Raw genomic sequence first — 16,436 nt, forward strand, 5'->3', positions numbered from 1 at the left:
TTATATCTTTCAAAGTAAACTGATTATCTGGCAGAGAAATAACTGCAGCTTATCCATCCTTGTATGATAGCAAAGCTTCTTTTGAAGCTGAAACTTCTTTCCTGTGCTCATACTTCACAGAAAAAGAAGCAGCTGATAACATCTGAGAGGAAGGAAACAGCTCTTCATGCTGAGTTGTGAATATAACATCACACACACCTTTTTTTTTCTATACAGTCCAGCCTCCTGAACCGTTTCCAGAGATGACTTATCTTACTTGGCTTTTGGCTATTCTTCATGTGCACAAAGGTAAAGCCAATTCTATGTCTTCATTTGAATGTTTTGCTTTGTTTTTGGTGTCTGAGTGTGACACATGCAGGATTTCAAGGATCTCTTGTTCAGAAATACTAAAAATTACAAAAGCCAATTTTGTAGTTGAAATTGTCAGTCTTCATCATGAACTTATTATACTATCTGTTACGTCTTATACATTTTATTTATTTGGTTTTGCCATCATTGAATCTAACTCAATTTATGTGATATACATTTTAGCACTGTGTGAAGAGACATTGTGGGACACAACTGTTCGGCTTTCTGAAACTATGACTCTGGAATGTGTATATCCATTGACAGATAACTTAACCCAGGTGGAGTGGACCAAGAACATTGGAACCAAGACAGTGACTATAGCTGTTTACAACCCTAGCCATAATATGCATATAGATCCTGACTACCTCCATAGAGTACACTTTCTAAACTCAACAGTGGAGTTCCGCAACATGAGCCTTACCTTTCACAATGCCTCTGAAGCAGACATTGGCACCTACTCCTGCTTGTTTCATGCTTTCCCACGTGGATCTTGGGAAAAGAACATAAAAGTCGTCCAGTCAGGTAAGGAAAAACTTTATTTTCTTTTTGTTTGCTGACAATATTTAATTCTAAGAAACACACCTAAAAGCTTAAAATGTTATTGTGTTCTTTTCCCAATTCCATTTCTAGATTTTTGATGTTAATTTTTCTTCAAAGAATAATGTTATAACCATTCCCATATTTTTCTTAGTTGCTATCATTTCTGAGTGCAAGTGTCTCCCAGGTTTCAGTGATGTGGGTTGAAATACAAAATGACATAGTCTTCATGATGACATAAGGCTAGATTCAAATAATGTTATCAATATGTAGACAAGAGCAATCTCTTCTTTTAAAGCTTATCTCTGCAATGCATGATTCCATGCTGATAATTTGGCACAAGTTTCTGTACCTTAATATCTAGGATCTCTTCTGCATCACTTATCCTGATTTTATTAATAAATTCTGAGCGAAGGGTAGACAGAGTTCATCTTCAGCCCATATATTTCCTTTAGAAATGCATAGATATTGTGTCAGAAAGAGAATAATGATGCATGTTAACTGTACCAGTGACTATGCTTAGATTCATGTTGCATGGCTACATGGATTAGGTATGATGCATCAAACAAAGTCTGGGTTTTACGGCCATCTTTTCTGTAAAACCTTGTGTTAGTGGCTCACTGCCTCTCATTAAAGTAACAGAACAATACATCAGGTTATTAATAATAATGATGATTTACCATTCCAAATCTCAAAATATTTGGAAGGATACTTTTTAAAAAAAGAATAATGGTGAAATTAAACATATTTGTTATATTTAAACATTTACTTTAAATGTATCTAAAAATCTCCTTTTATGCTTTATTTACAACTTAACAAGACCTATAAGTACTGTATTTTATATAATATAATGATGGAGTTGTTCTATTTAATACTAAAATCAAACTTTAAAAATCAGAAATTTTTAATGTGCATAGTAAATTGTCAGAATTATGATATAAAGAGAGAGTTGATCTATTTAATATTAAGGAAAGAAACTTAAAAATCTGAAAACATAATGTGTATAATATTGTCTAAAATTTACAGGAAAGAGTGATACCACATGTTCATCACAAATACTGATTTCTGCTCTTCACTAGTAACTCTCTATTGTTGAGGAATCATCTTTTCACTATCTTAGACAGATTTCCTTGTCCCTTCCCAACTATACACTTGGACATTAACATTACCTTCACAAAATATCCACATGGGAGTGCTGGGTTTAGTAAAGTCTCCTGGGCTTTCCAAGGCCTCCAGTTTGTACGAGTCCCATAAGGGCGTTGGATGTTAATTATGGGGAGACACGTTTTTAGGCTTTGAAAGGATGATATATGACCATTGCATATGTATCTATAGAGCTTCTTTGTGCTTCTTTATTCCCTCATCCTTTCCTTAGTCTTTTAGCAGAGAATTGCGCTAGTTTGAGATCTTATTTTGGATAAGAGATATTATTAGCAGAAATAACATTAAAGTTCTTGTTAGCTTTAAAATAAGGATTCTTAATTACTGATTAAATTAACTAGACAAATTGGTGCTGTATTATCTTCCCAATTCATGGTAAAATATACTGAGGTGACTTAGGGGTTGACCTTTCGAAACAGTTCTATAGCTGAGTTTGTGGAAATCTTAAGGAGCACATTGCTTGCCTTGGATCTCTGGCTTTTGTGGTCAGTTAAATAACATATATACTTAGATAAATAACCCCTGACATACCAGAGAGTGACCCACACCAATATCCTGGTCAGCTTTGACTAAATACCCACTTTATTTGAAGCAATTGAGTGTCTCTTGTAGTACATTTGAATACTCAACTACTGGGGGTGAACATTTTCTGGTGCCTAATTTAAGAAGTGAGGGGTGAGTAACAGAGACAAAGACACAAAAAAAAGTCACATGCTTGCGAACAGAGATGACTCCCATACATGTTTTGGAATATGATTCATTAGCTGATGAAAGGACTACATGTTCTATGGTATAATAATTCTCTGTCTGCTAATTTTTAGAGCTTTCCCACATAAATTAGAAACCGGCAATTATGTTTATACCAACAGTTATGACAGGAGCAGTATTTGGGAACCACCCAGAAGTTCATCAAGAGTAGGATATGAAGGGCTCATCAATGCAGTAGGAAACTGCATTCCTAATTGAGGACTCATCACTATGCTTACCAACAGAGATGAATCTCATAAAAGTCACACTGAGGAAGTAAGCTTACCAAAGATGACTGGGTGTGGTTGCTGTTCTTTACATTGTATAGGTATGCAAGACTGAGTAAAACATGGTCAATTGACACAAAGAACAACAACAACATCAACAACAGAAAGAATAGGAAAATAAAGCTACAAGAAACAAGAACTTATAAAACATGATCTGGAAGAAAAGAGTCAGGATTGACCACCAGAGTCTTCAATGTTCATCATTATAGTGATACTCATATATAGACATTATATTATATATATTATATTATATACTATACTATTATATTATAACTGTATTATAACATATTCTTCAAACACACTGAATTTCTAGAAAAATGTCAAAAATTTTTAATTGCAATTTTTGAGCAGTTCAAGGATTCTTAAGTACAAAATTTCCACTCTTATTTGTCCTGAACATTAGATAGAAAGAAGCTTTAAGAATGCACCCAGATATTTAGGATTTAAGAACTGGAAGATATCACCTTCAGTTTAAAATGACAGTGAATTAGGAGCTCAGATTGGGCTTATAAGAAAGGAAGAGTTTCACAACCCAGAGTGAACACAGCCTCTATATACCTATCATTCAATATTAAGGAACAGTAGAGCAGAAGAGTACTTCAGGACTGAGTATACCAGCTTTGAAGTATACACTTTTGAAGTGTGTAAGGGCACTTATGCACAAACATGGATATTATGGGGAAAGGATGGAGAGAGGTAGGTGTGGAGAGAAAGATGAAGCAGAAAAAAATAGATCAGTGGTTTGGAATCAATTAGGTCAGACAGAGCTGCTGCTCACTGTGTCTCTTTAAAGAGTGTCATTATTCTTGGTTGGGACAAAGATGTCCATGTTTTCCACACTTCTTTCTATGGTCTCTTTCTTACCCCTGCTAATTTAGTGCTCTTTGCTCATGTTCCAGCAGTTAACACACAAGCTAAATGGTCAATGCATATTTATTGTTGGTAAGCAGTGCCTAGAGATTCCTTAAATATTTGGGGCTCCAGAACTGGTAGCAGTTCCATGGAATCCATGGTAGAGTAGTTTTAAAAGATAACGTTTACCTCTAGATCAAATGGGGACAGTATGTTTTTTTCCCCTGTAGTGTTAGCCTGATGTCAGGATTCAAAGGTGGAAAGGGAAGAGTGTCCTAGATCTAGTTTCCATAAATAGGCTTGCTGATATGGGAAAATGAACTCATCTATTAACTCATCCACCAAATCCAGATGAAGAACCTAAACTATTTTAGAATATGTTCAGTGATTTTGAAGATAGAAAGGCATGGACTTTAGCTCTACATGTAGTTTATCCTCATTTACAATTCATAGCTTGGCTTATGTCAATAGGTGGCTTTTGACTGCCTTTATAATCCATCTTAATATATCAGCATGCTTCTATTTCAGATTTTGTTTTGTTTATCCAGAAATAACAAAGAAGGAAAAATGCATAAAACAACAGGTTCAAAGTTATGAAGGTAAAGACTTGGTCTGAAAATCTAAGGGCTTTTTGAATGTCAAAGGATGTTTCAAAGCTGGTAAGAGGGCCACTAAAAAAGAATCTCCCATAGACTTCTATTTGAAAGATTACTGAAAATTGTTCAGATATTTATCTGTTTTCTTTTAGTTCTCAAAGGTTAAGTGAATCCACACTGATTCCTCTGGTCCTTACTATAGATACTCTTTACCCAGTCTGAAAGAAGCAGCCAGACACAAAATCTAGAACACAATTCCTCTATAGAGCAGGTGTTGGGGTGTCGGGTTGTGTGTGTGCTGGTATGTGGTGGAGTCAAGGTCTCATGCATGAATAAGAATGGCCATGTTTCAGTATTCAATACCTATCAACATCACTATGGAATATATCTAGCACACAGGTCAGGGTTATCCAAGACTGTCTAGGCTTCATTATTGCTTAAAGTTTTTCTCATCAAAAGTCAAAAGCTACAGAGAGCAAGTATTGATTATAAATGACCATTGCAGGAATTTACACATAAACTAGTCACAGTACTGACTTAAGGCAAAAACATGGATTTTATTTTAAAGAATGAAAACATTGAATTTTGAATATGCAAACAAGAAAATAATTACTGAAGGAAGTGGGGAAAATAAAACTCTTGGCTCTAGGGCTGGCTTGAGAGAAAATTCTATGATCTTTCTCTAAGGTAATACTGTCAGTAGGGATCTGATTTAAAACTGTCAGGAAACAACCTGATATGTACATGTAATTTTGATGTTGCCTTTTGTTTTGGTTTGACTTTATAGGTAGTGGTGATTAGAAATAGGATTGACTCATTCTTCCTTCATGAAAATGGTGGAAAACTATTTCTGAAGACAACAACGGTTTTAAAACTGTTAACAATTTTAACACCAAGAAGTCAATCCTTCTGGGATCAATGCAAAATGACTCCCTGGGGCAACATCTCATGTACTTACTTTAGAATTGTTTTAATTAAGTAACTCCACAGATGGGACTGCTGGCACTTCCCTAGAGAGTTTATTCACAATCCAATAAGTCCTAATGTGAGAAATTTTCTTCCGACTTGAGCTATTTATCCAACTTACATCTTTAAAACCTTTATATTTTTATAATCTTCCCAAAGGGAAATATTCACATTTCATAAGATGAAGGTATAGAAAGATATTTATAGAAAGGTCCATCATCCAAAGGATATAGGTTTAGGAAAGATCATGTCTAGGGAAAGGCCATATCCCATATAAAGGTGTCAGGGGAAAAACAATGTTCAACAGAAGAGAAATATAAGAAGATGTATAGGGAAGGAGTGATGATATGCCAATTTATATTTACTAACACTTGGCATAGATATGGGTGACATTCCTATGGAATGCAGCAAGGGTAAAGATGATGGTCAGTAAAAATAAATTTTGTGGTCATGAGCTCTATGCTCAAATGTTCAAGTTAATCATCAGGATGATTGCAGAAGTTTACATTGTCATTTCAGCTGACTGGTTCCCAATACAAACTTGGGCTATTTCATTCTGCAACCATATTAAATCTTAAAAATGTCTTCCTGAAAGTATGCATATGAGTGTGTGTGTGCACATATGCATGTGTGTCCTGTGCAATTTTCTTTTTAAATTGAAAATAGATTTTTCTCTTATATACTACATTATGACCACAGTTTCCCCTTTATCCACTCCTCCCAGCTTTTCCCTATCTCTCCTATTGCTCAGATCTACTTTTTATTCATTTCCCATCAAAAGGGATCTGTACTACAGGAACAACCAAAGATGATAAGACAAGACATAAGACAATGCAAATACCTGTATATTGAGACTGGACAGAGCAATCCAATAGGAGGAAGAGAGTCCCAACAGCATGAAAAAGTGTCAGAGACATATCCATTCTTACTGTCAGGAGTCCCACAAAACACCAAGCTCACAGCCATAACATAGGTAAAGGATTTGTTGCAGACCCATGCAGGCCTGGTGCTTGCTGCTTTAGTCTCTGTGAGCTCACATGAGCACTGCTTACTTGATTTAGTGGACCATGTTCTTCCGGTGTCCTCCATGCCTTCTGACTCTTACAATCTTTCCTCACCTTCTGTGGGGTTGCTTAATCTCTCATGGGAGGGACCCAATAGAGATTTCATATTTAGACTCTCTATATAATGTCTGGCTATGGGTATCTTCACCCACTCCATTACAATCTGCTGTTGAAAGAATCCTCTCTGACGATGTTTGGACAAGGCATTAATTCATGAATATAGCAGAAGAAGATTAAAAATCATTTCACTGATTTTTTTTTTTTGTTGGGAGTCGGAGAGACATGTTTGGTTTTATCTAAGTCTATGGGCTATCTAATCCTCAGTTCCTGGCCATCTACACACTGTAGGGCTTGTACTCTTTAATGGCGTGGACCTCAAGTTAGACCAGACATTGGCTGGTCACTTTCAAAAGTTCTAAACCACCATTTCCCAGCATATCTTGTAGGCATGACAGATTATAGGCCAAAGATTTTGTCGTTAGGTTGATGTCCCGGTTTCTCTTTTGATAGCTTGCATAGTATCTTCCTGTACCAAAGAGACAAGCTCCATGTAGTCACTAGCTCTGTATATTCATGAGCTGTCTCATTGTCATCAGCAATGGAGCCCTACTATCAATTTTCTGAGAATGAACTGCCATCCTAGTATCAGCATGGATAGATCATGGAACTGTCTCAGCCAAAATTCAACTGAATGTAAACCTATCCCAGCACTTGAAGCCTTGCCAGCTTACAAAAATGGCCAGTTCAGACTCTGTATCCTCCATTACTAGGGGTCCTCACTAAGGTCACCCTCATATATTCCAGGAAGATTTCACAGCATTGTATTCCCACAGTGCCTCAAATCCCCAGATTACAGGAAAATTTCAGCCATATTTCCATTTTATTTTATAAATGTATAGAGAAAATTTATTTTATTTTACAAATTGCATGCTACAATTGAGAACACATGATTTTTCAAGTGAGAAACATTCAAGGAGTTCCATTATCATTTTTGTTAGAGGGCTTCATAATATTAGTGCACTTACCATGAAGTAGTTTATTAGCTCATAACATCAAATTTTTCAGTATCTGTTTCTATGTATGTGGTGCTGGGGATCAAAATTTAGGTCTCAGTCATGTGAGGCTACCACTCCACTGTTCACCCAGTCTCTTCTTTACTGTCCTTCAAAATACATAGTCATGGATAGTTTAATAAGTGATATTTATAAAAAGACCTTCTGTTTCTTTCATATGTAAGAGATGTTTTATAAATATAAAAATTTAATCAGATTAAAAAAATGTCCAACCACTAGTAATGCACTTCCTTGAACTGACTCAGCATCTGACTTCTGATTTTTAATGTAGTCTGACTACATTTTGTTAAAATAGAAGAATTAAAAATTAAACCATAAGGAAAATTATAACCTTGTTATCAAATGGCATTATTGTATATAGAATTATAACTAGAATGAATGATGATAACAACAATTTAAATACATATGCAAATCTATTCTATCTCATTGGAAATTATATGTATGCATGTTTCTGTGTGTGTTAAGAAATGAGTAAATGCCTCTGCTGTGAATTATATTATAGGAGAGGCCTGTATCTGCAATATGAAATAATAGCAACTGGCTAAACATTCAGCATGGTCTGGGGAAATAAGAGATGAGTAAAATTTCTTCTGGTTTGGTTGGAACCATGAGCTGGAGATCTTGTATATTTTAGATGAGTAGAGACAGGGATGATAGAGGAGAGAAGCCCTGTACAAAAGACACATGTTAAAACATCACTGGCCAGGGAAATGGGCTTTGAATATAAAGAAAACATTTTGTCGCATGCTTTGGGATAAGTTGGGAAGTACAAATTCTAGATACTGGATTTCACATAACCCTAGTAAAGTTTTTGTAAAGTGAAGGCACATGTTGGTGACATCTTGATGTAGTATATGAGATTGTTGGGTTGAGAAAGCAAAAAGATAGAGCAGGTAAAGTAGCTGAGAGAAAGAGAACCATGTCAAATCAAACAGCAGACAAAGCCTTTAAGGCACGACCTACAATACAGTCTCTACTATAGATTACTTGGTTTACTGTTCTCTGTCCCAACAAAGAAAACTTCTTTCTGTATTCAACTCTATCTGTCTTTCCTTATTGCTGCCTTTTCACAAATATTTATCAAGTGCTGTGTTCTATGTCAGTTCAGATATATGCAGTAGGAAAACAATTTGGTTTCTCCCTTCCTTCCTTCCTTCTTTCCTTCCTTCCTTCCATCCTTCCTTCCTTCCTTCCTTCCTTTTTCTTTCTTTGTTTCTTTTCTTTTCTTTTCTTTCTTTCTTTCTTTCTTTCTTTCTTTCTTTCTTTCTTTCTTTCTTTCTTTCTTTCTTTCTCACCCCATTTTTTGGGGAATTCTCTGCAGTTATATTTTAGATGTTATTCTATTCTCACAATTTCATCCCTCCTCCCCCTCCCATTGCCTCCATGAAGGTGCTCCCTCTCCAACCACCCTCTGCCATCTCAGTACCTTGGTGTTCCCATACCCTGGGAAAATGAGCCTTTGCTGGACCAAAAGCCTCTCCTCCAATTTATGTCAGAAAATGCTATCCTCTCCTGCATACGCACATCTGGCCATGGGTCTTTCCATGTAAACTCATTGGTTGGTATTTTAGTCCCTGGGAACTGTGGTGGGTTTGAATAGTTGATAATTTTGTTCTTTCCATTGGGTTGCAGACAGTTTAAGCTTCTTTAGTCCTTTATCTAGATTCTTCATTGGGGTTTTTGTGTTCAGTCTGACAGTTCTTTGCAAGCACCCTCCTCTGTATCAGTATGGCTCTGGTAGAGCCTTTAAAGAGGCATCCATATCAGGTTCTTTCTAGGAAGCACTACTTGGCATCAGCAATAGTGCTTGGGTTTATTGGGTGCACATGGGGTGTATCCCCAGGTGAGGTAGTCTCTGAATGATCTTTTCTCTAATCCCTGCTCCTTTACTTGTCCCTTTATTTCCTTCCATGAAGGTTTTGTTCTTCCTTCTAAGAAAGACAGAGGCATCCACTTTTTGGCCTTCCTTCTCTTTTAGATTCATAAGTTCTATGGATGGTTTCTTGGGTATTTCAAGCTCTTTGGGCTAGTATTCACTTATAAATGAGTACATACTGTAAGTGTTCTTTTGTAACTGGGTTACTTCACTTAGGATGAGCTTCAAGTTCCATCCATTTGCCTAGGAATTTCATGAGGTCATTGATTTTAATAGCTAAGTAGTGCTCCATTGTGTAAATGTACCACAATTTCTGTATCCATTCCTCTGTTGAAGGACATCTGGGTTCTTTCCAGCTTCTGGCTATTAGAAATAAGGTTGCTATAAACATGATTGTGCATGCATCCTTGTTAAATGTTGGAGCTTCTTTTGGGTCTATGCCCAATGCTTGTTTGATGTAGATATGCTGAACAATAGATAACAATGCTAGGAGAAGGGAGGTGATGCTATACATGTGTTTTGCAAGGATGGAGCAAGGGACAGGGAAAGGGGATACTCAGGGGTATGTAGTGATCAGAAGTCACTAGAGTCTTCTCAAGAAGGAACGGTGGAACTTCTGGAATCAAATAAAAAATCAGACTACTACAAATGGTTTCTTGCTAGATGAAAACCATGCTGTTATGCCACAAAAGCAAAGTGAATCCATTTTGTTTAGAGACAACTGAATACTTAATAGAGCCCATGTAAATGTTAGTTCAAAATGTATCATAAGGTTAAAGAAATGCTATGTTGTGCTTTCAGTAGAAGTTGTAAATTATGGGAAGGATTGGGAAGAATCATTGATATGGGTTTAATACATCATGGCTGATATTTTTGTAAATAACCTATTCGAATACAGAAAGGAAAGCCTTACAAAGACGTGGGAAGAAGATAGTGTTCTTCAAGCCAAGTGGAAGAAGAGGTATAAAAAGAACCAATGTTACTGCCATCTTAAATTTGGGTTTTTAGCTTTTAGAATTCTGAAAATGAAATGTCTGTTGTTTAAACTACCCCTTGTGTGGTACTTTGTTATAACAACTCCCCAGAAACTTCCTTTGTCTGTAACAATTAATATTTAATGTCAACTTGATTGGATTTGAAACTACCTAGGAAACCATTCTGTATGTGTCTGTAAGAACATCTCCAAAGATGTTTATCTGTGGATAAAACGCCACTTGAAATGTGCTAGCACCATCCCAGGTTGGGGGATTGAACTGAATAAAATAATATCATGAATATTAATCTTGTTTAACTGTTCTCCATAGCTACGTATATGATGTGACCAGCTACCTCACACACTTGTTACCATACCTTTCTTTGCCATTATGGACTGTGTCTCAACCCATGAGCCAAAATAAATCTTTGTTTGGTCACAACAATGAGAACAGCGGCTAATATATTACCTATGTTGTTTGCAAATGCTATCATTTTTCTCTACTCCTTCTTGTACATCATTGGTGGGAACATGTAAACCTAAAAGACATGTCCAACAAAGAAACAAAGAAATAGAGTAGAAGGAGATGACACCTCAACAAATTCATCATCATTACTCCTGGGAATTATATAGGAAAGCATTACTTTTATACACAATTAAGTGAAACTCAGCAATTTTTCTTTTATGAGTTCTGTACAGGAAGTCAAAAACATTTTTTTCTAGGTAGTGACAGAGGATTTTATCCCATCTCATTTGCCAAAAAGTTCTAAATAGAAGGGAAATACCTGATTGATCATTTATGGAGAGTAAATTCAAATGAGGGCAAAACTTCAATGAATGAGAATAGTTGGAGTTGATTTTAGAAATACAGGTTTGTGAGACTGATAGTTTGGAAAAAAGAGGGTGATGGGAATGGAGATTAGGGCACCTGTTAGAAAGCAAATAGTGGTGGCACTTACTGACTAAGTCAGAGGCATTGGTCAGGGCAAACAAATTATGAATGGCATTTAGTTCCAACAGCAGAAGAACAGCAAGGACTAAGTTTGGAAAGGGGAATATGGCCTTTCTTGCTTATCTGTAAGTACAAAGTATGTAAAAGAGTTTGAAAATTAGAGTTATATTTTATTCTTCTTTGCTATATGGTATTTCTCCCATAAATTTTACGATGGGAGGTAGACATTCTTTTTAATTTCCTTTAGATTTACTTATTTTATGTGCATGAGTGTTTTGCCTGGAGTTACAGAGTATTGTCAGCTGCCATGTGGGTACTAGTGATAAAATTTGGGCTTTCTGCTAGAGCAGCAACATGTGTTTAGCTGATGAACCATCTCCCCAGTCCCAAGGTAGACATATCATCTTAACAAGATTATGCTGCAGGTCTTATCCTAGTATGCACTTGGTAACACAGTATCAAAACCTTTTCCCAGTTTTCCGAACTCAAAAGTTAAAATAATAGCTTTAAATTTAATGGCATATTCATTTTTAGACTACCACCCAATGAAAACATGGGGGTGTTTTGAAACATGCTAGCAGCTTGCCATTGAAGTTGTTTTAGGCAGTTTGGCTAGTTGCATTTGTAAAGCAAATTCAGAGGAGGTAGAGTTATTATTCCTAGGGAGGCAAATTTTTTCAGTATATAAATTAGATCAAAGGCTCATCATTTTTTGAAGAAAACATGCTGTCTGTTGGTTCATTCTCTAAGGGCTTCTCCTACAAAGTCACTCTCTCTTTATCCACTGAAACACTTTAACTGTCTGTGACTCCGTTCCACTCACTCACTTTCCGTGATGTTTTTAAATCTACCTGCCTTTACTTTTAGAACTGCAGGCAGGTATTTTCAAGCATTCTTTTGGTCTCATTATAATTCGTACCTCTGGGCATTGCTACTCTTCTCTGGGGGATGGCTCTTTTACTTTTCTTAGGTTGTACCTTCATCTGACTATGACACTTTGACGTTGCATTTTAGTAATAAGAGGCTTTATTTCAAGCACAGTGCCTTTTAGATCTGTTAGAATATATTTCCCTTAGACTTTCACACACATTTTCCAGTATTATTGGGGTTTCTTTTGGGATTTTTATCATCTAAACTAGAATCTATATGTATATATATTTAAAACCAGAATATTTGCATTTTAGTATGGTTTCCATTTGTTAACCATGAAAACTTTCCAGTGAACATTCTTTAACTTTCAATTCAGAATGGCTTTTAGTCATCTGAGGAGGCAATTGCTTCAAAGCACACAATTTATGTGCCTCTTTCATTCCACATCACGATGTAAAGCTCAATACATTTTTTATTCTCTTGTATTAAGTAACCAGTCAGAAAAGCAATGTAAGTGTACTAAAATTTTTCAGAGGAGAGATTCAAGACAAAATGTGAGCCAATTTAGCTATCCACTGGTCTCTCTTGTTTAAGTCTTCTACCTGACTGGTTTTGTGTACTATCTCCTTTTACTATGTTTGCACTAGGTTGATAGCATCACATGGGTGACTGGTTTCTACCATATAAAATACTGACTTCTGTAGCAGTTGCTATTTAGAACTAAGTTAAGATGTCCTCAGTATCTTATTTTTATAGACTATCTCCGCCAACTTCTGCATTCTGAGTCAGATTTGTCACTTTTGTTGGAGCTATCCCTTACTTCAAAGCTTCCTTTTAATCCTTTCAGTATTCTAACACTTGGGTGTTTGTGTTGACAAATTATGATTTTTCTATTAGTTCTAAGAGCAGTTGAAGCCTCCTTAAGGAACAATAAGGTTGGAAAAAATCAGAATGGTTGGTTCTATGACAGGAAGGTAGAACGTTTTTGTTGGAAGCAAGAGATTTGAAAAATCATGTGTTGAGAAAATGTACTAGGTTCTAGTTGGTTCAGATTTTTCTCTTTGTATTTAGTCCCAACACCTTCTATGCTGCCTCTTCTTAGCTTGTCTTTCTGCAGCATGACCCTTTCTTTCCAATGTTATCCCAGAACTTACTATTTGTTTAACCATTGTCCCCTTCAAAACTGCTCTCATAAATCTATGTGAAAATTACCACTTTAGAACTATTTGGATATACAATACAGTTGAGGATGCTTGCAGCTAACCATTGGAATGAACATGAGGATCCCAATGAAGGAGATGGAGAAAGGACTGAAGAAGCAGAAAATGTTTGCAACCTTATGGGAAGAACAATATTATCAACCAAACAAACCCTCCAAAACTTGTAGAGACTAAAACAACAATCAATGAGCATGCACGGAGGGACCCATGGCTCCAGTTGCATATGCAGCAGAGGATGGCATTGTCTAGCATCACTGGGAGAAGAGGCTTTTGGTCCAGTGAAGACACATTCTCCCAGTGTAGAGGAATGTCAGGGAGCTGAGGTGGTGAGGGTAGCATCTTCATGGAAGGAAGTGGAGGGGGAGGGGGAATTGGAGTGGAGGGATAGGAGACAACATTTAAAATGTGAACACAGAGAATATCCAATTAAAAAACCAAGCTGTAGAAAAAAAGAAAAATAAAGAAGAAAAGCTATTTGTCAGTAATGTAAAGGCTTATACTACTAGGCATTTATTCTCATTATTGTGGGCCCTAGAACTGTGTCCTGAATCTTGGCTTCTTTACTTTATTTGTTTAGTGAAGAGATGAGTTCTGGCTTCTATTAAATTTTGGCAGTTCTAAATTATGTCTTTGGAATTCTGTAACATTGATTATTCTATTGACCCTGGTTGACCTCTAAACATTATAGACATTCAGGAAATATGGACTTTCTTCTCAATGATAAATTTAATTTTCACTTCTTATACTAAGTATATATTATAATACAAAAATGATATATTATGTTACTTCGAGCAGATTACAAATCTAGCAATATATTTGCAGTACCTCTATTTCCAGTATAGACTCCTTAGTGAATCATTTAGTAGCTGATAGCTGGCTATTTATCATGGGAGATTCCCTATGTGTTAGGGAACTGGAAATAATGGATAATAAATGATGGATGGCCTGTAGTAGTCCCTTAAGTATGTTTATCCAGATTTAGCTAACCAGAACATTCCCGAAAAGTAAAACCAAACCCTTAGAGGAAGAACAGAATTTAAACTAAAGCCAAAAATAGAGCAAAAACACAGGAGAAAATAACTATTTAGGAAAATGGGACCAAGTAAAGAGTAGCAAGGCGGTGACTTATGCCAGTTATCAAGTGCAATTCGGAACATTAAAATGATGTCATCTGATGTATAGTTACTTCATTTGGCTAATGAGGAGACACCTCACTGAAGTTCATTTCCAGAGACAATGAAACAGACATAATTATGACAGAGGAAATGGTTCTTCACTGTTTTCATCAGGCACATTTTGTCTGGTCCACTTCACTCCTGGAGTGTGGCATTGTTGGCCTATTAGTGACAGGGCCTGGGAGAGTTGTAATGTCAGTGCCCTTCTTTGAGTAGGAAGCTGTTCCTTATATGGAGCTCTGAACGTAAAATGAATCGACAGGACATGTCAAATTCTGAAAGAAGTGCTACAGTGGAAAAAAAAAGGAAGTAAAAGCAGCAGTCCTCAGAAGTTCACATGAAATACTATCAGGATGTATATAGAACTCAAAGATGTCAGCAGAAAGAATTGTCAGCACAAGGGCACAAGGCACAAAGTGAGTGAGGATTATGAACACATGATGGGCCTAAGTAAAACAACTGTGCTTACAAACTATAGGCAGGTGTGGAAAGAAATGGAATGAAGCTGTTTGGAGATAGATTTTACTTGCTAAACTCTGTAATGTTAGAGATTACAAAATTTCAGGTTTGCAGGCAGGGGAGAGAGTGGTGAGATAAAATTTGTTTGGGAAGGAATTTCCCCTCATAGGAAAATTTGGTTTTAGATTTTCCTTGCCTCTGCACAAAAGGGAAAGCAACTGCATTCTGAGACAGCAAAAAGCTTTATTGGTTCCTTTCACATTGCTTGGGTCAAGGTACCGGGTAGGGAGGTTCCTCACTTAAGGGAGGAAATGCTTATTTAATTTATGGCTTAGAAAAGTTGGTCCATCGCAGTGAGGAAGGAGTGGAGACTATCATGCTATTGTGGTAGTAGAAGGAGCTGCCTTGAAGGCCGTTAACATCCCTGTAGATAAGGAAGCAGAAAGAATACCAAAAAACCGGGGTTGGGCTCTAACCTGCAAAGGCCTTGCTCTACCAGCACATGTTCCAATAATTTTGAACTAAGTGCCAACAGCACCAGGGGAACAATAATTTAACACGACTCTGAGGGTTATATTTCACATTTAGAACATAAGACTGCCTGCCCAGAAAAGTTTGTGGTCATCTCTTAGTTCTCTGTACTTTCAGTTTGATTTCAACAGTCTTTGCAAGTCTTTACAGTGACAAAAGTTGTTCAGAAGTGCAAGGTTTAAGTCTCACACAAGGCAAACTCTTGAGACCCTGTAAAGTAAAGAAGGTATGCACAGTTCCAGCACACAATGGCATAGGGTAAACATTACCACTTCTAAAGGGGGGAAAAAAGACTAAAATGCAAATTGAAAACACAGCAGGCTAAATAGCAAATTCTGTAGCTCTTCATCTGACACCTGGGGCACATGGTGTAATGATTTAATGTTCCATTAACTTCCTGCTGCATTCATCATCAGATGCCTCACCTTTCCTGCAACCTCAGGCTTCACCTTTACAGTAGCATACCTCTTGGAAGAGTTCCCTACAGAAAATCCAGCCCAGTTACATATTACTTGGACTCCCAAGATTACCTTAAACGTTTTTGTGCCAGCTTCTGTAACTTGGTAACTCTTGTGTTCTTCATGACTACAAAACTACAGAGATGGTGACTTCTTTTCTTCCAGTTTGAGAAATAACAGAGCACCATTTCAGCATGGTTTTGTCAGTCTCTGAGCACCTGGGTCACTGAATTAAAAAACCCTTCCATAGGTCATCCTTTCCCAGCAGGGTACACTGTAGCTGCTTTAATT

The 16,436-nt window shown here is 36.7% G+C and overlaps 1 protein-coding gene across 1 annotated transcript in view; it reads left to right on the forward strand.

Annotated features, from left to right (window-relative positions):
* Positions 1-242: 242 nt before the first annotated feature.
* Positions 243-16,436, forward strand: part of CD226 (CD226 molecule) — a gene marked incomplete at both ends in the record, with an annotated part of 66,248 nt that continues 50,054 nt past the window's right edge. Inside the window, 2 exons of the mRNA XM_080920128.1 lie at positions 243-288; positions 532-870. Coding sequence (XP_080776254.1) covers positions 243-288; positions 532-870 — 385 coding nt within the window. The remainder of the gene's footprint in view (positions 289-531; positions 871-16,436) is intronic.

The sequence above is a fragment of the Micromys minutus genome (genome assembly GCF_963924665.1).
Source record: "Micromys minutus genome assembly, chromosome: 8".
NCBI classification, from domain to species: Eukaryota; Metazoa; Chordata; class Mammalia; order Rodentia; family Muridae; genus Micromys; species Micromys minutus.